The sequence below is a fragment of the Podarcis cretensis genome, assembly GCF_951804945.1.
Source record: "Podarcis cretensis genome assembly, chromosome: 3".
NCBI lineage: Eukaryota > Metazoa > Chordata > Lepidosauria > Squamata > Lacertidae > Podarcis > Podarcis cretensis.
Genome location: NC_137172.1, coordinates 58704205 through 58727029, shown reverse-complemented (window position 1 = coordinate 58727029; position 22825 = coordinate 58704205). Strand labels below are relative to the sequence as shown.

General features: G+C 41.2%; 2 protein-coding genes across 8 annotated transcripts in view; both read left to right on the top strand.

Moving 5' to 3' along the window:
• Positions 1-3595, top strand: part of PLEKHG1 (pleckstrin homology and RhoGEF domain containing G1) — a 112797-nt gene extending 109202 nt beyond the window's left edge. For all 7 annotated transcript variants that reach the window (XM_079971490.1, XM_079971489.1, XM_079971488.1 and 4 more), the window contains one exon: positions 611-3595. In XM_079971490.1, the coding sequence (XP_079827616.1) occupies positions 611-1662 (1052 nt within the window). In that variant the 3' untranslated portion in view covers positions 1663-3595. The remainder of the gene's footprint in view (positions 1-610) is intronic.
• A 2669-nt stretch (positions 3596-6264) lies between these two features.
• The window catches only part of MTHFD1L (methylenetetrahydrofolate dehydrogenase (NADP+ dependent) 1 like), a 114081-nt gene continuing 97520 nt past the window's right edge, over positions 6265-22825 (top strand). Inside the window, exons 1-7 of the mRNA XM_079971512.1 lie at positions 6265-6562; positions 9551-9635; positions 11026-11076; positions 11168-11221; positions 16329-16453; positions 17795-17895; positions 19612-19751. Coding sequence (XP_079827638.1) covers positions 6342-6562; positions 9551-9635; positions 11026-11076; positions 11168-11221; positions 16329-16453; positions 17795-17895; positions 19612-19751 — 777 coding nt within the window. The 5' untranslated portion in view covers positions 6265-6341. The remainder of the gene's footprint in view (positions 6563-9550; positions 9636-11025; positions 11077-11167; positions 11222-16328; positions 16454-17794; positions 17896-19611; positions 19752-22825) is intronic.

The window sequence follows — 22825 nt, the reverse complement described above, 5'->3', positions numbered from 1 at the left end:
CATGTTCCCCTTTACAGAGAAACCCCTAGTTTGTGGACAGTGTAGGTGTGGGCCAGCATATGCAACCCCACACTCTCCCTCTGTGATTTTAATTGTATAGTAGTAAAGGGTAAAGGTAAAGGGACCCCTGACCATTAGGTCCAGTCGTGACTGACTCTGGGGTCATGGCACTCATCTCGCTTTACTGGCCGAGGGAGCCGGCGTACAGCTTCCGGGTCATGTGGCCAGCATGAGGAAGCCACTTCTGGCAAACCAGAGCAGTGCACGGAAACGCTGTTTACCTTCCCACCGGAGCAGTACCTATTTATCTACTTGCACTTCCTGCTTTCAAACTGCTAGGTTAGCAGGAGCAGGGACCGAGCAACAGGAGCTCACCCTGTTGCAGGGATTTGAAATGCCGTGTATAGTAGTAATAACATCCAAATAAGGCTCTAATACAATGGAAAATATAGCTAAGGCTACAATCCTATGCTTGCTTACTTGTCAGTAAGACTTATTAAAAAGATGCTTCCTTACTACGCTATAAATTTAACTCCCATGTTACAGCCTTTTTATAATATGAATGCAACTTTGTTTTGACCATTGTGTCCTCTGTCACACTTTTCTTTAGGTGCCAGAATTGCTGAATATTCCCAGCTCTACGATCAGATTGTTTTTCGGGAAACCTCACCCCAAAAGACCAGTTCTCAAGATCCATCAAACATAAGGTATTCCTCACCAGTGTCAACATCTCAGTTAGCTGCGGAATGCTTCAGAGCAGAGGATTGGTTGCACTCAACATACAGTAATGTGGAACTCTCAGATTTCTCTCCCTGGTCGGAAGTCCCACAGCTGAAGGCCAGAAGCTCCCCTTCAGAAATGAGTGCAAAGCAGAGACAGTTGCCGGAGGCCTGTTCGGTGCCTTCCCTTCAGACTCCTCTTCGTCCGCACATTCCTGCACAAAGGTGGAGTGCAATTATAAGTCAGCCTAACAAAGAGAACTTGCACCACAGTCAGGTTTTTAACTCTTTAGGAAGACGGGAAAACAATGCAAAGTCACAGATGTATAGCAGGTCACAATCATCTTCCTCTATTGTGGCCAGCAAGTCTGGGGATTCAATAAATTATTCGCATGAAATGGACAAGAAGCAGCTGCATTCAGACAGGAACTTTCTCTCTGAACACTATAAAGAATCTTTACCAGGTGACACCCCAGGACTTGCAGCATGTGATGGAACAAAGCAAAGCCTTGAGAATTGCTCCGAAATGATTCTGCAGGATTCTCAAAAAATTCTTAGAGTTAACAGAAACTTGCTCTCAAATGCACAAATAGCTACCCAGAACTATTTTTCTAACTTCAAAGACACTGATGATGGAGAAGGGGATGATGACGACTATGTTGAAATAAAATCTGAAGATGAGGGCTCCGATTTAGAGAGTTTCTACAACCAAACAAAACACTCGGATCCAAACATAAATGTACATTGCGCTGCTTCAGAAACTTGTAGTGACAAAAATATGCCCCTGGCTCCTGCTAAGGCATCAGACTCTTTCTTGGCCACATGTAGTGATTCAGATAAATTGAATGATTACCTATGGAGGGTACCATCTCCTAATCAGCAGAACATTGTCCAGTCCTTAAGGGAAAAATTTCAGTGTCTTAGCTCAAGCAGCTTTGCTTGATTTTTTTTTTTTTTATTCTTAACATTATGCCTTAATGCTGACAAAGTTATAATAGGGCTGCCTGTACTGGTAGTGTACATTGTAGTGTGTATATTTTAACTATCATGTAGTGAGAAATTTAAAGTGACTAGTTTTGCACTGTTAAGTTATTGACTGGCTTTACGTTGCAGGCAGATTTCTGGCTAGCTTTTCCTTGCATCCATTCTTAACAGTGTCCCCTATGCTGAAATCATGGCAATGATTTTATGAGAGCCAGTCATGTAGGCCAGAATTCTGATTTTGTTCTAGGAATGACATTAATGCTGAAAAGGAAGGTGGGGGGGACGGACGGACGGACTGGCATATTATGTGAAATGTGCAGTGAAATAACAGTGAAAGATAAAAAAAGAGTACTCTCAGGTTTACTTACTTAAAGGACTGCACATATATTTTCATCAAGTGAGGTATGAAATACTGTGATTGGACTGAAGCTTATTGTTGTATTGTCACTCAACTCCAATAGCGATAAGATTCCCTCCTTATGTTTCCACAGCCCATTTTTCCAAGTAGGTTTGATAAATAAAATGTGCACTTGTGGTACAGACCAAAATGGAATCTGTGGGATCAAGCAGCAAAGCACCTTTCTCCAATTCAAGCCTGCAGGGTAGCTGGAACTCCCTGTTTTGGAAACAATTTCCTGGCACTAGTAATTCAAACCTATACATTACTGAACACAAACTAGAGATGGTTCAGTCCCATTTAGCTTAAAGGGATCCCCCTCCCCCATTTGTTTAAATTGGTATCCTTTTATTTCAATACACTACATTCCTTTTTGTCTCCCTTTTATCATATGAAAGCAGTAAGTAGCCCTAATCAGATGTTTAGTACCCATAAATGCCAAACATACGAAGGAACACTGAGATAGCACAAGCCGTTATCGCCATTTAAATACCGACACACATGCTGGCCATGTCTTGGCATCTGTCTGAATAGGTCCATCTGTATGCAGGTATGGCTCCCTCCACAGAGCTGATTGATAGCTGTTCCTGGGGCAGGAGCTGTTCACTTGCACATCCATGCTCACATAGCCCAACCTTTTAGACTGATGCTTATCACACATGGGCTGGGAGAACATGAAAAGCACCCATGTCTGTACATTCTCAATAACCCCTTCACAGATTTAGTACGAGCAGGTACCAAATACCTTAATAGAGTTGACTCTTACCGTTTATGCTGCTGTGTATTCTTGTCGTCTTATTTTTTGCATAGCTTTAGCTTGGAAGCAGTAGTGTTTTTACTTGAAAAAAAATACAGTGTGCAAACACACAATGTTTAACCAGTTTTCAGATGAAGGACATATAACAGTGATATAAATGAAATTGAAATGCATTTTGCCAAGGGTGGGAGTTCTCTCATTTCCACTTAAAAGCACTCCACTTTGCTCTAGCACAAGGCACAGTAGCCCTCATACATTTTAGAATGCAAACAAGTTGCTTTTACAGGCATTTTTTGATAAAATCCCACAAGTGATGAGTGTATATTCCATTCTACCAAAAATAGATATTGAAAGCTTTGTGGTTTCTGAATTTATCTGAACTTCATGCAACAAATGCTTTTTAATTTTTGAAATACTACTTCAAGAATGTTGGGATTTTATTTCTGGTTTACCACGATCTCAAAATTTCTTATACAAGGCTGTCCCAGTTACATAGAAGAGCTGACTGCAATTCAAGCTATGTCTAGTAAAATAGATTATGACTAAGGCAAGTATATATTAAATTAGCAAACTTCAATTTTTATTTAATAAAAATGTAAAATAATGTATATAATAGTAAAAGAAATTAATTTGAGTGCATTAACAATAGGCACATTTAGGTTCCTTTGTAACGACAGAGGAATTTTATTAATCTGATAAAATAATGAGATATATGCTCAATGGAACACATAGCTTTGTGAGGAACAAACAATAATATGTTTGGGGTACTTTTTGCTTTGCTGGCAGAAAAGCAAACAGCTGAATTCACAAGTAGTTGAGCCCTGGAAAATGTTTCCATAAAAACAAGGGCAATACTGGTTTTCAATTCTCAAATGAGCTGCCAACCTTGTATCTAGTTCATGCTTTGTAGGGAGCTTGACTTACGCTGTCTAACATCTTCAGCTGCCATTTCCCCAAAAATACCCGTTAGAAAGAAAACTACTCCCAACCAAAAAAGCAGATCTAGATTTTATAAATACTACAGTTCCTTATGCAAAACTTATGTAGCCAACATAGCAAAAGAATGCCATTGTTAACCTGGTTTGAACTTGGTAAATGAACAGTTGGAAATACCATGCATCTTTTTTTCTCTGAAGACACTAATATATATTCCTTCATATTGTAACATAGGTTAAATTCACTTTGTTGCACAGCCTTCTCAAATGAGCAAATTATATAAATTTTCTGCAGCCTCAGGACAATACAAATGTGAATGGAATCAAAAGCAGCTATTTCTTGGTACACAAAAGGCGAGTTCATTTGAGGGTCTTCTTCAAGACCACCACCCACATTGTAGGTTAGTGGGTCCGTTTTACCGTCTGAACTCTGAGCACATTACTTCATTCATGGCAGTGGGTAGCACAAAAGTGTAATGTGAGGGCACAGTAGGGAAATAGCAGCCATTACTAAAACTGGAACAATAGAGCCAGAGAATTAAGGATGCAGCAGAGGAGTCAATATGACATGTGCTGCAAATTAGATAGGTCATAGCAGACTCATCACATTTTTATTAGTTTAAAGGTGGATTTCTCTTTTCTTTTGAAGAGTCATACCTCTCTTTTGCAACTTTTTGTAAAGAACATTTGAAAGGTTTATAATTTTTAACCATGTAACATTGTTTGTAAAATACTCTGGTTTTAATGTATTTCTGTACTATTTGTTGATAGTGTCAGCATGATTCTACTGGACAGGGTTCACAATGAAGTCGTTCTGGATGGATTCACACTGCGTATTTCCTAATTTCTGCAAATCATTTCTTAGCATTTTATTCTACTGGTTAGAGACAACCTCTACATTGCACTTTTTTCATGTAAGGAGTCTTTTTTTAAGGAAGATGTAAAAAATGTATGTACATGTAGAATATTCTTCAGTAAAGCTTTTTCTCATTTTGTTATGCTTAAAAGCTGAGTTTAAAGCATGCCAAACCTGAAAATATGTAAGTAATAGCTGCCATGGGGGGAAAATAAATACTATTTGCAGCAAAATTGAAAAAGAAAATGTAGTCTGTTTTGTTAATTAAATGTTTCACACTGTGCAGTGTACCAAGGGGATTCACCCCTTTGCAACTTTTGCCACTGCCTCCTTTGCTTGGCTTTTATCATTCACTGAATCAGCTGGGAAGGGCCAGCATTGGTGAATATATTAATATAAGATACAGATCCAAAACAAAGAGTGTGTTCTAGTATAATGTATTACGGGGGTCAGCCAGCTAAAGCCTTCACTGGCACCCTGGGCAGAGGATCGGGATTTGTGAGCTCTCATTTGGGGGGGGGAAAGGGTAAGTCTTTAGCCCTCCAGGAAGAGGGGTGAAATATGAAGCAAAATATACAGCTATCCTTCTAAGCAATTGCTGTGAAATGAGCCAGCTTAGTAGGTTGCTTCTGCCCCTCAGTATTTTTAGTCAACAAGTGAAGTGAGAGCTGTGATTTGTTGTTCATTTGTTCAGACACCAGGTATTAGCAATCTCTGGGGTCCTGAAGAGCTAGTGTAGAAATATCACACTGGTTCATAGGCTAGGAGTAGCACAGGTTCTCCCACAGTAGAAAAATGAACATAGTATCCATGTAGCACTGTGGTTTAGGATGACAAGAAGCACCCCTGACTTGGGACCACTGACACTGAGGCACCAATAAAAGCTGTAGAAACATGGGCAGATGTTTTTGTGAGCTCTAGCGCCAGCTTTTATTCAGAAAGAACCATTTCCCCTCCTTGCCAAAGGGCTTCTTCAAAACTCTGGGTATTGATCATGCATCAGCCTTTCTTCCTACTAATTATTGGTGCCAAATGTTGTCCTGGGCCCCTTGTAACCAGTGGCGGGTGGCCACCATTTCAAATTTCATTTCCCACAATGCCCCAGAAAAGGCACAACGCTGAGGTACTGTGGGAAAAGCCAGAGTCTGCTGCCAGCTGGACGAGATGCTTTTCAAATTCAAAGGAAAATTCTGCAAGCCGCAGCAGCAGCAGACGACGCTGAAGCGGTGGTTGGCAGTTTTAATTACCAAATATTTCTCCTCTTCCCTCTTTTCCCGTTTCCTTTGATATAAGGCCAGCTGCTTTCCGTGGGATTTATTTCCATGTTAGCACAGGCTAACATGCCCCCCCCCCCAATGTTCATAATAAGGCCAATGTTTCCAAGTGACGACGTTTGTTCAGGGGAAGCGAGGGTCATGGCACTTGCCCTGGGTCCGCTGGAGGGGGCAACCCGCTCGCTCACCACCTGAGGGGAGCTTTGCGGACGAGTCTATGTCCGGAGGCGCAAGCGAGGCGCCGAGGCTCCGCTGGGCCCCCGCCTTTCGCAGGCATTTCTTGGAACCGGCCACGCTTTGCCCGTCGGGCGCCCCTCCCCGCGCCACGTCCCTCCCCAGAAGCCAACAACTCCGCCTCCCCGCCAGGGAGCCCCGGCAGCAGCAAGAGCAGCTTCCCTCGCGTCCTTCCTCTCGCAGCCATGAGGCTCTCTGTCCTCCGTCGCCTGGCGTGGAGCCCGGCGGCACCGGCTGCAGCCAAGCACGGCGGGAAGAAGGTCAGCTGCAGGGCTCTGCCTCTGCTGCGCCCTGGAAGCGGCTGCCCTGGCGCGCTCCTGCTCCCCCGGGGCATCTGCGGCACGTGGGGCCGCCTAGACAAGCAGCGAGGGTCCGGCAGCGGAGGGCTACGGGGCTCGGCGGCCAGGTAAGCGGACGGGTCCCCTTTTGCAGACCGTGGGGGTGGGAAGTGCCTGGTTCCGCCGCCAGCGCTTCTAGTTCGTAGCCGGCACTCGGCCCCTCGCCTCCACGTGGGAAGGAGGGCTCCGCCTCCGGGCTGCCTGTTGTGTCTGATGCAATAACGCAGATGCATTACGGAGGAGAAGGGGGGAGGAGGGAGTGGCGTCTCCGGCAGCCAATCCGCTGCGAAGAAGCGGGAAGCGCGGCTTCCTATTGGCCCCGTGAGCGCTTGCTTTCACTCTCCCCGCTTCCAGAGCTACTAACTCAAATCGGAGTTCATTCAGGTTCATTGGAAGTTGCTTATTTATATCTCTCTCTCCAAACTCCCACCCACCAATTACCAGTATATATAGATTCTCTCTCTCTCTTCCATCGTCTCTTGAGAAAGACGGATGCCAACAGATGGATAGATATGAAATAAATAAATCTACATATAAATTGAAATATAATAAATCCCAAAGATGATTTACAACCCAGTGAAAAACACAATAATAAAATCAAGTGACTGGATCCTGTGAGGGCAGTTGCCGTTTTCAGAGCTACCACATAGACATGGCTATCCAACCTATTTTGGCTTTCTGTCATCGCTGTATGCAGCACTGTCTAGGGTGCCGATTTTTTTTTTATTGTAAAAAGCTCCTTTTCCTTTAAGGCTCCCTTAACAGGTAGCAGTTAATCTGTTGGAAGTTTATCTCAATAATTTGTTCTCTGTGGCAGAAGAAGCTTCTTTTGCTAAATGTATATCAGATGATGAAAAAGTTGGCAGTCCTAGAAATTCAGCCTTTTGTGGAGCTTGTACAGTATAAATGTAAGCATGTTTACTTAGAAGTCAGCCAAGCTCGGCTCATTGAAATTTGCTTCCAAGTAATCAAATTAAGACTGGTGGTGTTAAAGGAATAGTGCCTCTCTTGAGTGTGCACTCTGGAATAGCTCTGCAGGGTAGAATCTTCTCAATGCTAAGGCTGCAGTCCTGTGGTGACTTACTAGGGAGTAAGTTCCACTGAATGCAATGGGACTTTTGAGTAGACAAATACAGGTTTGCACAGGAACACGCTTCAGGTATATGTGAGGAAAGAACCTCCTCTCGATATACTAGCACCTTGGGATCAAGGTCTCCCAAGGCAGCATCAATTTGACACCTTGGTTTCACAAAGCATGAGCTCTGGCTTTATGTTAATAGATGTAGGGTGGCCAGATGCAGAAGGGAAAAGGGCTCCTACACTTTTAACATTTGTGTAGAATATGCAGTTTCAGCAGGTGTACAAACTCCTACATCTACACAACTACTAAAGCTGTAGGAGCCTTGGCCTTTTTTCTTTTGCATCTGGCCACCCTTCATCTAATGTATTGTTAATGAATTTGTGGGTGCCAGATTTTGTGGGTTGAAGACACCCATAATTCCTGGATTTGATAAATGTTGAAGTTTAATCAATGCTTGGCTGAATTGAATAGTGTCAAAATACAGTGTCAAATAGCAGTGTCAAAATACAGGCCAGCCTGATAATGGCTGCTAAGTGTGAGTTGTTAACAGAGTACACAGACAGAGAGATAAGACATCAGCAAAGCGAAGACTATGTGCCAGCCACAAATGGGTGGAGCCCTGCCCTGAGCTCTGGGAAGTTAGCAGAAGAGAATGCCAGAGTTTTTAGGAGGGAGTTTAGGGATTTCAGTTTGGGATGATGTAAGTGGGAGGGGAAAATGTGTCAGTCTGTTAAATGTGGCAAGCAGGGTCAGAGCACAAAACCTGAATCGGAGGCTGGAGCAATGGGAGAAATGGAGCTGATTTGAAGTTTAATGCTTTAAACCCCTCCATCCTAAGCTCAAGTTGTATATGTGTGTCAATAAGTCATATATCATAAAAGCACCACGGTCTCTGTTGTGCCTCATTGCCAAAGGAAACACAGACCATGGGGGAGCTCCTGGACTCTCACACCGCTCTGAGATTGGGGAAATATGTAACAGTATTGTGTGTATATGTGTATTAGGAGCAGGGTCATGGGTCAATGGTAGAGCATCTGCTTTGCATGCAGAAGGTCCCATATTCAGTCTCCAGCATCCCCAGCTATGGCTGGGAGAAAACCCTGCTTAAAATCCAAAAGAGCTTCTGCCAGTCAGTATAGACTGTACTGAGCAAGTTGGACCAGTGGTTTGATTGGGTATAAGCCAGCTTTCTGTGTTCCTATGAAGGTGCACTTTTCACATGTGTGTCTCATTTGTAAATAACATAGCTTAGGGGTATTTTGTACTGGGAAATCAGTCATTGAAGACCAATTATACAGATATATATTGTATACTAGTGAACCTTGGTATAGAACTAATTACAGGCCAAAACTACAGTGGAACCTCGGGTTACGTACCATCCTCCTTACGAACGCTTCGGGTAATGAGCTCCACTAACCCGGAAGTAGAAGCTCCTGGTAGTGAACTTTGCCCCGGGATGTGAGCAGAAGTCGCGTGCCAGCAGTGCAGCGGCCCAATTAGCGAAAGCGCACTTCAGGTTATGAACGGTTTTGGGTTAAGAGCAGACCTCCGGAACGAATTAAGTTCGTAACCAGAGATACCACTCTAGTGGTCATACAGCTTATCTTTGTAAGCTGCCCTGGGGGCCTTTTTGGCTAAACAGGTAAAAATGTTTTAAATAAAAGTTTACTTATAATGTGAATAACATTCAGAAAACAAAGACTTTCTGTGTAAATCTGATGTATCTTCAATGGGACTTACATGGGAGTATGTGTGCTTAGGATTGTAGCCTTTACATCTTAAGTGTTGCTGTAGGATTGGATGATTTTTTTGGTATTTTGAAGTTGCTAGATATTGCATATTGGCTCACGATATACTCAAAATGAGCAATTGTCTTTGTGGGTAATCCAGAAAGGTAATCATGTGCTAGCTGGTGAGATCATGGAAATAAAGTTATGTTATATACTAATACAGATCAAATTTTTATTTTTAAAAGTGAAATCATTGAGAGTTCAAGGAAGGCCCTGAATTTACTGCAGAGACAGCATCCTACATTTAAACCAGCACTTGCTGTTGTACAGGTAAAACCCTATAGATGATGATTTCAGAAGTGAAACAACAAACCAGTACTTTATGAAAACAGATCTAGATCTGTGAATGGCCATTTATCTTGCACACCATAACATAGAGCTACATTAAACCAGATAAATGCATTATTGGGTATATTTGATAGTGTGAGGAACCTTTGGCCTCCAGATGTTGCTAAACTACAAGCCCCATCATCACCAACATGGCCAGTAGTAGAAGCTGTTGAAACCATATTTCTGCTGGACTTAACTTTTCCATTTCACAATCTTTAATGTTACTTCCCATAAATAAAAATCTTCTTGTATGATCTTCCTGCTACAGCTTCTGAAAATCTTGGTCACATCCACACCATTCATTAGCTCAGTTGGTTAGAGTGTGGTGCTGATAATGCCAAGGTCGTGGGTTTTATCCCCATATGAGCCAGCTGCATATTCCTGCATTGCAGGGAGTTAGACTAGATGATCCTCAGGGTCCCTTCTAACTCTGCAATTCTATGACTTCAGTTATCATGGCTTCCCTGTATTGGATCTTGGGAACTGTAATTTGTTAAGGGTGGTGAGACTTCTGAGGACAGGGAGGCTCTCCAGCATGCTGAGGTGAAGCTTGAGCAGGGAAATTGGCACAAGTGGAATGTCTTCTTCTGGGGCTACACTGGATATCAACTCACCCAAGTAAAAGGATTGTTCAATATCTAACCTTTGGGAGACATTACCTTCACTACTCTCAAATATTCATACTTTGCCCTTCCTCAAAGGAGCTCACAGTGGAATACGTGGCCTATCTCATTTTTATCTTTCCAACAACCTGATATGAGATAAATTGGGCTGAGGGTGCAAGAGTAGTCCAACTTAAAACATTGGTTTCTTACTCAAAGCTGGATTTGATAATTAAGTAACTCTTCTGTACAAAGCAACCCACCTATGTAACTTCTTGCAGTAAGGCTGCTGGCATCCTGAAAACATGCCAAACACTATAATCCTCTGTACTGCTTCCCAATTTTCTATGGAGTGCTCTGGGAAGCCAAGCTAGTATGTTCCCATTTGTATCTTGTCAGGGATTGCTTCACTTCTATATAACCACAAGAATGTGCAAGCATCAGGGATAGGTTTTTTAGCAACTGGGAATAGGGCTTGCAAAGCCAAGCTACTCAGTGCCAAGAATTTGCCCAAGGTGCTTGATTGTGCAACATACTCTTGGTAATGTTAAGAAACTCACCGTTTCCATTCAGTTCAGTAAATCATATTTCTTATCCAGTTGCAAATTTCTGATCAAGTATTGATTGCAATTTTTTCTTTAGTTACAAATTGCTTACAGTCTCATTTTCTTTGACACCATTCCTAACTTGTTACAGTTCTCTTTTTACTTTTCTTTAATCCCTTCAAGGTTGGTGATGATGATCTGGGGCAAGAAATTATCAAAAACATTGCAGAAGAGGTGAGAGTATGGAAATACTTGTTTCTTCCATATTAAACTGAGAAATTATTGGGCTTTATAGCAAATATTTTTCCCCCATTTTTCTTTGCAGATTGGCCTGAACCTTGCTCATATTTGTCTCACTCGCAACTCTTCTGAACATGAGGTAATAATTTATGAATTTAGGGCTTCCCCGATGCAGTAGTGCTGAATGGCTAATTGGCTGAATTCAGAAAAAAGCTCATAGAAAAGGGTTGTTGTCTTTCCTATCCCTCCTTTCCCCCAGCAGCTTCCAAAGGCTTTACCTGAAGTTGGAGGGTCCTCCTGGATGAGCTGGGCTGGGCTGTGGTGCGGGAAGGCTTTCTTAGAAAATTTATGTAGAGGCACCTTCCATGAGAGAATCTCTCACTTTCCTCTTATTCCCTGCATCATAGCCCATTACATTCAGGAGGCTTAACAACAACAACAACAACAACAACAACAACAACAACAACAACAACAGCAACAGTTTATATGTACCCCACCCAACAACAGCAACAATTTATATGTACCCCACCTATCTGACTGGGTTGCCCCAGCCACTTTGGGTGGCTTCCAACATTTATAAAAACATACCAAAACATTGAACCTTAAAAAGCTTCCTTATTCAGGTCTGCCTTCAGATATCTTTTAAAGGTTATATAGTTACTCACCTGCTTCTTGGGGTATTTGAAGGGCTGACAGGAGAAGAAGGAGCTGCAAAATGCTTCTGCCCACCTCCTTCCAGTGGTGCTTCTTGAAATACAAGCAAAAATCTTTATATGTGTGTTTTTCCACTCAAGCACTGCCTATGGTACATGCCTGTAAACTGCCTAATAGTATGATCCAAAGCACATATACTTGCAAATATCATTGAAGTGTCCTGCCTGAGTCTATGCATCTGAGAAATAAGTCCACAAGTTCAGTAGGGTGTACTTCAGTGTAAGTGTGCAGAGGACTTCATCCTTGTGAGTAAGTACACTTAGTTTTGCAACTGAATACCCATAAGAACAGCCCTGCATTTGGGAAGCCTAAAAGCAGGACACGATAACAGCAGTCTCTTATTCCTAAGGAATGTTTACCTAGTTACCTAGGAGTAAGACCCATTGTATTCAGTAGAACGTACTTCTGAGTAGGCATGAGTTGGAGTCTTGTTGATTACATGTTTAGTCCCGTTGAAGTAGTTAAGGATAGCATGACTCTTTCTAAAAATAATAAAGGAATTCTTTTTTATTGATTGATTGGTTTATTACGGCCATTGGCCCATATCTAAAAACAATACATCAAAATTTATCCATAAACAATACAATTTAAACAGTTCCAAGTTAAAACACCCCTATAAAACCAATTTTACTTCAATTAAGTAAACTATACACAATAAGCTCCCTCTATGTCAACCGCAATTCAAATCCTTAAAAATAATAAAGGAATTCTTTTTTTTTTTTAAATGAATTTTTATTAAGATTTTTAAACATAAATGCAAATATAATAAACAATGTAACATATATCATAACATAATTTCTTAACTTCTTTGGACTCCCTCACGTCTTCCGCTCCCACTTGCATCTTTGTCAATTCTTGCCCGCAATTTATCATCTTGTTTACATTCTTATGTCCCATTCATTTAGAATATAATCTAATAGTTCTCCCAAAGGTTTATGGTTTTCCCTCAATCTCACTTATCATCCTAATTGCATCTAATTTAGTGGTGGTCAATTATTTATGATCTAGCCTCCATCTTAACATTCAACCAAATTACAATGCTTTTTAAAGTAAATCTTAAATTTCTTCCAATCTTCTTCAACCTTCTCTTCTCCCAGGTCTCGGATTCTGCCGGTCATCTCGGCTAGTTCCATATAGTCTATCAGTTGCATCTGCCACTCTTCCAGTGTGGGTAGATCTTGAGTTTTCCAGTGCTTAGCGATGAGTATCCTTGCTGCCGTTGTTGCATACATAAAAAATGTTCGGTCCTTCTTTAACACCTTCTGGTCGACAATACCCAAAAGGAAGGCCTCTGGTTTCTTAGTAAAGGTATACTTAAATACCTTTTTCAACTCATTATATATCATTTCCCAAAAGGCCTTCACTCTCGGGCAAGTCCACCAGAGGTGAAAGAATGTTCCATCATTTTCTTTACATTTCCAACATTTGTTATCAGACAAATGGTATATTTTGGCAAGTTTAACTGGGGTCATGTACCATCTATATATCATTTTCATTACATTTTCCTTCAAAGCATTACATGCAGTGAAGTTCAGCCCGTTGGTCCACAACCTTTCCCAGTCCTCAAACATGATATTATGCCCTATATCCTGTGCCCACTTTATCATGGCCGATTTAACCATTTCATCTTGTGTATTCCATTTTAACAGCAAGTTGTACATTCTTGAAAGTATCTTAGTCTTAGGTTCTAACAGTTCTGTTTCCAATTTCGATTTCTCCACCTGGAACCCTAACTTTTTGTCATTTTTAAAAACTTCATTAATCTGAGCGTAATGTAACCAGTCTCGCACTTTGTCCTTAATTTTCTCCAAACTCTGCAATTTCCAATTGTCTCCATCTTTTTCTAATATTTCCCAATATTTTGGCCATTTGGCCTCCATATTGGGTCTTTTTCGGGCCTTAGCTTCCAGCGGTGAAAGCCACCTTGGAGTTTTATTTTCCAATAAGTCTTTATATTTTGTCCAGACATTAAACACTGCTTTTCTGACAATATGGTTCTTAAAGGCCTTATTGATCTTAACTTTGTCATACCATAAATATGCATGCCAACCAAAAGCATTGTTAAAACCTTCCAGATCCAATACATCAGTGTCTTCGAGAAGTAGCCAGTCTTTTAGCCAGCAGAAAGCTGCGGCCTCATAGTACAACTTTAGGTCTAGCAGGGCAAAGCCCCCTCTTTCTTTCGCATCAGTTAATATCTTAAACTTAATTCTGGGCTTTTTGCCCTGCCAGACAAACTTAGAAATATCTCTCTGCCACTTCCGGAAGCACTCCGTCTTGTCCACAATCTGTAATGTTTGGAACAAAAACAACATTTTTTCTTGATACATTCATCTTGATAGCAGCAATTCGGCCTAACAAAGAAAGTTTCAATTTTGTCCAACTATCTAAGTCTCTCTTAATTTCTGACCAACATTTTTCATAATTATCCTTAAAAAGACTCAGATTTTTTGCTGTTATGTTTACCCCTAGGTATTTTACTTTTTTAACCACATTTAGTTCTGTCTCTTTCTGAAACCGTTCTGACTCTGTATCTGTCCAGTTTTTCCCCAATACCTTAGTTTTCTGTTTGTTTAATTTAAATCCCGCCACCCGACCAAAATCTTGAATCAATTGTAATACTCTTTTCGTACTAGATTCTGGCTCCTGCAGGGTCAAAACTAGGTCATCTGCAAAAGCTTTAAGTTTATATTGTTTCGCTCCGACCTGAATTCCTTCCACCAACCGGTCCCCTCTAATCATATTCAAGAGCACCTCCAGAACCGAAATAAATAGCAAAGGGGAAATAGGGCAGCCTTGTCGTGTTCCTTTTTCGATTTTAAACTCTTCTGTAACCACATTGTTGACTATCAATTTAGCCTTTTGCTCTGAATATATTGCATCAATCCCATTCTCAAAACCCCGTCCCACTCCCATTTCTTTTAAATTTCCCTTCATAAATTTCCAGGAAATATTGTCAAAGGCCTTCTCCGCATCTATAAAAATTAACACTGCTTTTGTATTTATATCTGTTTGCAAAAGTTCCAAGATGTCAATAATGTTCCTTGTATTAGCAAACAAGTGTCTACCTGGGAGAAAGCCTGCCTGGTCCTTGTGAATTACTTCATTTAAAACTTTTTTAAGTCTACTTGCCAAAATGTCTGCAAATATTTTGTAATCCACATTTAAAAGAGAGATGGGACGATAGTTCTTAAGTTGTGTCTTTTCAGCTTCCGATTTTGGAAAAAATAATAAAGGAATTCAAAGTTGAGATTGATAGTCTTCAGTCCTCAGCTCACCCCTGTTAATAATATATAATGTATTGCATTTGCCTACAGATTTACATTATCTCTGAAAACTTGAGCTGTGTACTGTTGAGGGCTGCCTGCTGTTTGATTGCAGGTTTCTCACCCAGACATTATTTCAATAAGAAATCTGCTATGTTTAGTTACAGTATGTTATATTGCATGGTAAGACCATTACCAATAGAATATGAATAAGGGCGAGCTTTCAATCTGCAGTTATTACAGTATTCCTACCTAAGTAGCTGTCATAACCTACACTTACAATATCAACAGATCTTCTAACAATGGAGAGGAATGTAAAACTTCTACAAAGCTCTTGCCTGGTTGCCCCACAGTGTCTCATGCTCTGAGAAAGGAGAGGCATTGTGCTGATGGGGGTATGAGGGAGAGAAGCAGAAGCAGCTAGTGGTGGTTGCAGGAACTACAAAGAAGGTGGGAGGAGATGAGGCAGAGTGGGTGGAGGGGAGGTTGCCACTCCTGCCAATCCTACCACCTTATCTTGACGTTAGTGTTAGAAACCTATTTCCCCTTCCTGTAGCTATTCCTAGAGCTGCTTTCATGAGGCACACTGTTCCCACTGACCATGGGGCAAGCTTCTCCTCCATATATTGTTCTTAGGTGCAGAAAATTCCACAGAACAAATAGAAGACATTCGCCTATGTGGTAAAAATAATCCACTCTGTTAAAATTGTATGCCCACATTTTGGAAGTATTATACATCTACATTCTTCCTTGCCATGATGATGTTTTTATATTTGTTGGCTCGTTTTCACTTAATAAATGGCATGTTTCAAAAAATAAATTTGCAGTTGGCCTGTGACCATGTCCTTCCCTTGTGGGTTGTTGCAGGTTCCTTCTAGTTCTGAGAAATACTGTATATCAGTATCTGTGCTGTGATCCCCTACTTGACTAGCTCCCACCCATCTTCAGCCTGTTGTGGTATCTTTAGACTAATATAGTACTGACTCACAACTGTACTGTGGGATGAAGCAGTTAGTATACACTTCATTGATCTGCATGATAGAGCAGTGTTCAAGTGCCCAAAGGTGGTCTTTTACAGCAACACATGATCATAATAGTGAGTGTACTTTTGCTATATTCTTTCAGTTTCTGCAAGCAAAACATCATGTTTGATTCCATTCATCCATGATCCAATTTTCATTATATATTAAAATTCTAATATTTGAAAATGTCCTTCAAGCTGATCATTTTTAAATCCTGATTTCTTAACCTTCTATTGTTTTCTAGGTTATAGATGAAATTGTAAAGCTCAATGAGAATCCTAAAATTCATGGTCTTCTCCTTCGCCTCAGTAAAGAGTCAAACACAAGCAAAATACTGAATGCTGTGAAACCAGAGAAAGATGTGAATGGGCAAGTTAAATGCTATTCAGTCTCCAGAAAATGTGGATTCATATGGGCTTGGATCCAGATGTTGCTGCCACCAGTGAAAGGGAGGGGAGATGACTTGCTGATTCCCCACTGCCCCTGCAGTCAGAAATATTTATTAACTTTGCTTACTTCATTTCGTTTTTAATACATTTGTAATAATCTGTATTAAAATGACAAATGACTGAATGTGTGGATTAAAGTGCATATTTGCATGTCAGTGTATGTCATGGTTAATAGTTTGCTGTGAATGTGGAGATTGCTCCTGTTCTAGCAAGTGGGAGCAACAATCCATGATCCTTGACTTAGCATTACATCCAAACTGGAGGTTGTGATTTGTTTTGCACCGAACTATGTTCTGAAGCCAAGGTTAGTTCTTGGCTTGACCATTGTGGTTTGTGGAAGTGAAATAAACCATGATGGAGTGCTAAGCCAAGGATTATGGTTTGTGATGCCTGCTCATTAGCAAAGGGGAGCAAAGTGGGCATAATCTCTTTAGTCATGATGAACTGTTTATCATTGGGTTACTGTGACATGTGCATGCAGTCAATGAGTATATTTCTCTTAATGTACGAACCAAACCTATGTGTTTTCTAGGCCACACCCAGCCCCCTCTGAGGTGCCACCCACCCACCTAGTTTGCAACAGCTGTAAATGCATGCCTTCGAGCATCAACACGGCTGACTGTTCTCTTAAAACAAAAGAAAGTGGGTTTTAATTTAATCCTTATCCTAGCCTAGGCATAATTCCCAGTTCCTAATTTTGAAAATAATTTGACAGCAAAATATATACGGCATCCATTAATTTGGCTTTGATAGATAAAGGATTTAATTTAAGTATGTTCCAGTTTGGCCTGACAAATTGTGATCTACTTTCTTGTTTTTAGCCTTTATGGAGTCTAATTGCCTAAGATATTATTCAAAGCTATTATTCATTTCATTTACTTTGAAAAAAAATCCAGGAGAACTGACCTGAGTATAAGCAGATATTTAATTTTTAACAGATGAGGAAGTGAGAATTTTATTAACTATTGAGAGGCAAGGGGACAAAGTTTCTCTGGAAGTGATGTTCTGTTTCAAACCAAATTGGTAATGGCAATTCCAAAATATAGTGGAAGCATTTATGCATATTCAGTGGATGCAGCTACACTGCTGCAGAGAGAAAATGGGTTAATAAAGCTATAGTTTTTCATGAGCATGTACTCTAGCTTACACCACCCCATTATAGTTTGTGTGTGTTAATGAATGAGCATTTGTTTCTATATTTTTACATGCACACGCTGTCTCTCACTTTCTCTCTCTCTCCCCCCTATATTTTTAATTGCAGAGTAACAGATTTTAACTTGGCAAGGTTGGTGCATGGAGACATACATGGATGTGTAATTCCCCCCACTGCTAGTGCTGTGGTCAAGCTTCTGGAAGAACTAGGTACAAGTAATTGTTTGTTATTTATTATATTCAGCAACAGTGCTTAATACGTTCACATAGTAGCTCAGCTATGCAGTGGCTAATCTGGCCAGGTCAGATAATGGTTTCTCCCTCAAAAAACAGTGACTCCGTCATGCAAGGCCATCATAATATGATATGTATATAGACCTACATTAACCTATTAGCAAAGCCTTCTGGTTGCTTTAACTGTGGAAATGCAGAAAAACCATGAAATGTGTAATTAATTGGTCAGAGAATTCAGATTCCTAAGAATGTCTACTTCAGTTATGGCATTTTAAAGCAGGTTTTGGGGCCTTGTGGTTGTAAAAATATCCTCACAAGTGTGTGAGCAATGCCTGGTGAAATCATAGAAGTAGGACAAGTTGCAGCAAAAGGTTTATAGTGGACAGTTACTGAGATGACTGAGATTTCTAGGGGTTGCAGTTACTGAAGTGACATCTGCTGGTGTGGTAACACCGTAGTGGGCATTTACTCACATTTTTAAATTTATTTACTTATTACTTTTTGAATATGGTATGTTAATAACTCATAATGTATATGATTACGATAGAAGGCGGAAAGAGGAACTAGATTTCCTAAAGCCCACCCACCAGGAAGGAAAGTGTTATGTTTTGTCACTGGGCTTATGGAATGTTAAAGGAGAGAGTTGATGGAATGACCTCAGATGTCAATATATGCTGAAGAACTGTGCGAGCGGGAACCAGGAAAAAGGGGCGAGTCCCCGGCCTTGGACTGCTTAAATGTAGCAAGCTACACCCCCTGGTCGACCAGATCGGTCGGCCTAAGGGTGACATGGCCGGGGACTCCCTATGACGCAGGGACTAGCTATGTCATCCGTGCATGGAGTGGGCTCGCGACCAGCCCACAACTTCATTTCCCCAGGAAGGGAAAGGGCTTTGTCGGCTAGGTGTGTAAGCAAAGGAATGTCAGATGCATTTGAGTCTGTGTGGATCTGGATCTAATTAAAACTGGATAGATTAGCAATGGGTGGCGCTGTGGGTTAAACCACAGAGCCTAGGGCTTGCCGATCAGAAGGTCAGCAGTTTGAATCCCGGCGATGGGGTGAGCTCCCGTTGTTTGGTCCCTGCTCCTGCCAACCTAGCAGTTCGAAAGCAGGAAGTGCAAGTAGATAAACAGGTACCACTCCGGTGGGAAGGTAAACGGAGTTTCTGTGCACTGCTCTGGTACGCCAGAATCAGCTTAGTCATGCTGGCCACAGGACCCGGAAGCTGTACGCCGGCTCCCTCGGTCAGTAAAGCAAGATGAGTGCCGCAATCCCAGAGTTGTCCACAACTGGACCTAACGGTCAGGGGTCCTTTTACCTTTACCTAGATTAGCAACATATGCAAGCTTATTTAATTTAGCAAGATGCCATCAACGTCTCTGCTACTCAAGCCAAGACTGTCATTCCTTTTATGAATACATGAAACTTTCTTCTGTCCATTAATCTGTCAGATTTGATAAAATATCTTTCTGTCCTGCTTACATGATGGTCTTGGTCATCAGAAAAGTTTCTGGAGCATAATGCTGCCCTATTCAAGGTTTTAAAATTGTAACATTTTCCATATGAGAGATTGTTGCGGGGCAGGGGAAGGGGGAAAGCTTCTGTATTAATGTCTGTAGTTCACTTGTTTCCCCAGTACAGTTTGCTAGCAGTGTAGCTAATTGGAGCAAATGTTATCTTCTCCTATCCAGCACATACTACCCTAGATGGAAAAAAGGTGTTACTTTTGGGAGTTCAAGGACCTTTAGAAGTCTCTTTGCAGTGCCTTCTTCAAAGAAAAGGGGTCATGACTATGAGTTGCATGTGGAAAATGAAGCAGCTTGAGACCATGGTAAATATACCAAATGCTTCATACTTTTTCTCACGTTTACTACTTAGCAAGACCCCAGGTTCATTTATTTTTTATATACTCTCTCTCTCTCTCTGTGTGTGTACATATATATATATTCCAAGAACTTTTGCTCACTAAATAAACTTCACTCATTTATTTTTCTTTGCATTCCTTAGCACAATGACCTGTTTAGTTTCTGTCCTATCCTCTACACATAGTGATATTTAGAACAAGCTTCATGTTCTCTAGCCTTCCCACATACTCTCCTGCCTTTCCTTATAAATATAACTTCTGATCCAGGCAGCACAATAGATTTCTAAGCATGGGTGCTCTCCTCAACCTGCATGTTCAAATTGCTATAAAAGAGGGTTTTTAATATCCAGAGTTAGAGGAGACCCTGTGTTCAGATAAGCATGGGAAAGACAAGTTTGTTGTGTTGCATTCTATTCAGGGTCAGAGGTAGTGGAAGCATGTGAGCCTAAGATCTGCTCTTGATTTCAGTCTGTGTAAAGTCAGGGGAGGAGGGAGGGAGAAATATTGTAACAGGCTTTGGGATAGAAGCACATATTCCCTTTATTCAGAGCCATAGCTACAGGAGCTAGCTGGGATTTTTGCCCCGGGTGAAGCTTCCAGAGGGGTGCCATTGAGGCTTCCGGCCTCTGTTTGTGTGTGTACACAAATGTGTGTGGGGTATGTGCCAAACTGCGTTGTTGAGCTGGGTGAAATAAAGCCTAATTTTGCCCCTGCTTTATCCTACTGGCAGAATTCTGTTGACCGTGGAACTAATCATAAATGCATAAAAGCTGTTTCTGAAATTTCCCACCATTGCCATGCTCTTTAGAGTGTTTTATATTTAATTTGACTGATTGCTGATGTTTGTTGCTTCATGTTATTTTGCTGGTATTTCAGTGTGCTCATGTTAAATTATTTATAACTTGACAGCTTGCTCGTCATTTTTATATTCTGTGCTCAAGTTTCCCAATGTTTCATAGACATTCCCAGAAGGTGGCAGCCAAGTCAAGCCAAGTAAAAAAGTTTTACATGGGAGTTGATCTTTTGGACTTCGCAGTTCATCTTTTGGATTCAATACTCAAAACGCAAAGTATGTTTTCCCTAAGCAAAGCAGCTGTGATGCTAACACATTTCTCCTTTGGCACAGCACTGTTTTTACAGCTGTTGATGTTACAGCAACATTTTACATGCTTTAAGTGATGGACAGAAGTTAAAAAAGTATAAACTTAATCCACAATGGTAAAACAGCCTCTCTGGTTTTAGAGGTTTTGACTTTGTCTTATTTTACCTTACACCATGCAGTTTTATTGATATTTCATTTTTGAATTTTGTGTTCATTTTTGGTGCAACTGCATTAAAAAAACCAGCAATAGTTTGTGCGACTCATATAGAGGAATCCTCATTAATTCAAACAGACCATCCAGGGAATAAATTGCAATCACTCCCATTCTCCTTTATCTTATTATTTTTATTAGGAAAACAACTATTTCTGTCCAAGTGCTTTCTCATAATCATAGTAAATTTTCTGAAAAATTCTACAACTTAATTTTGATGGGAAGACAAAATTCAAGAATCAGGTAGCAGAAAGTCTGTGACTTGCCAATTAATTTTGCAATTTCATCCAGTTTGCTGTTGCCTTAAAATCTACTTGGGAAGTGCACTGCTTGTGTATGTGTTTATATAATATAATCTCTCTCTCTCTCTCTCTCTCTCTCTCTCTCTCTCTCTCACACACACACACACACACTGTTTCCCCTACAGAATGGAATACTTTTGAATCGGCTCAGTGCCCTCAGATGCTTAAAAACTAGTCAGAATAGATTTCATAAGCCGGAGTTGCATTGTCAAGCAAATAATACCTCCTTGGTTCTTAAAGATAGATTACTTGCTTTCAGGAACAGAGCCATTATTTTTAAGTACAGTGGTGCCTCCGGTTGCGGACAGGATCCGTGCCGGAGGTCCGGTCAGATCCCGAGGTTTCCGGGACTTCCGGGTTGGCGCCATCACCGAATGGCGGACTCCCTCCGAGCTCCGGAGGGAGCCTGCTCAGCAGGGGCTGGGTTCTACCGCGCCGGCGACGCGGGGACCCTCAAAAACCATGGGCGCTGAAACCCATGGGCATGGTGACTCGGCGGGCACTGTTTGCGCCCCCCCCGACCACGCGAAGGAGCCTTTTTAAAGGCTGCGGAGCGGGTGACGGGGGGGTGCTGTGAGTCCTCCGCTTCCCCTGCCGAGTGAAGCCGCATGCCATTTGGCGGAGAGCGCTGACTTCTTCCATTGAAAATTTGGACTTAAAAGAATAACCCGTGAATAATTGGAACTTGGATTAAAAAGGGGAATAAATTTTTTCTTAAATTCGGAGCGAGCGGGGGAGGTATAAAAAGGAAGTCAGCCTCCCCCCTGTTGTAGAGGAGCTAAAGCAAAGGACCTGACAACTAAGATCGAGTGCAACCTTTTTTTTTTTTTGATAAAGTTATTAATTTCGCGATGGAAAACTATAAGCTGGGCTGGAGGAGAAAAGTGGAATGTGAATTAAAATACAACCCCCCCCCCCCGGAAACCCCAGGAGCGATCTGTGAGAGCGCCTGGAGAGGAGAAATAGAGGTTTTGACAGCTGTCAAAGGAGCTGCCAAAACTGAAGAACAAAAAGAGAACTTTGTTACGAGGACTTTGCTGGTTACATTTGTTATAAATTGGATATAAACTGTTTAAAACAAGGAATAATAAGTTACTTTGACTGGTGGGTGAGATCGGGAATGAAACTGAGTTACTATAATCCCTCTAGAGGAGCTGTGGGTTATTACAAGTATTGCTGGCATGGAATTTGAATCGGACTTTTTATCTCCTGGGAAACTGCAGAAATGGAACACTATTTTGTCTACAGAGGTCTACACACTAAAGGAGACAATAGATTTATCTATTGAAGAATGGAAGGGACTTGACGTAATGTTTTGTTCCTGAATAACAAAGCCTCTGTAGAGGAATTACAAGCTTTTTGGAATTAGAACATTTGTGCAGGAGAGCAGGGGGGGAAAAAAAAGAGGAGAAGAGAGAACAACAAG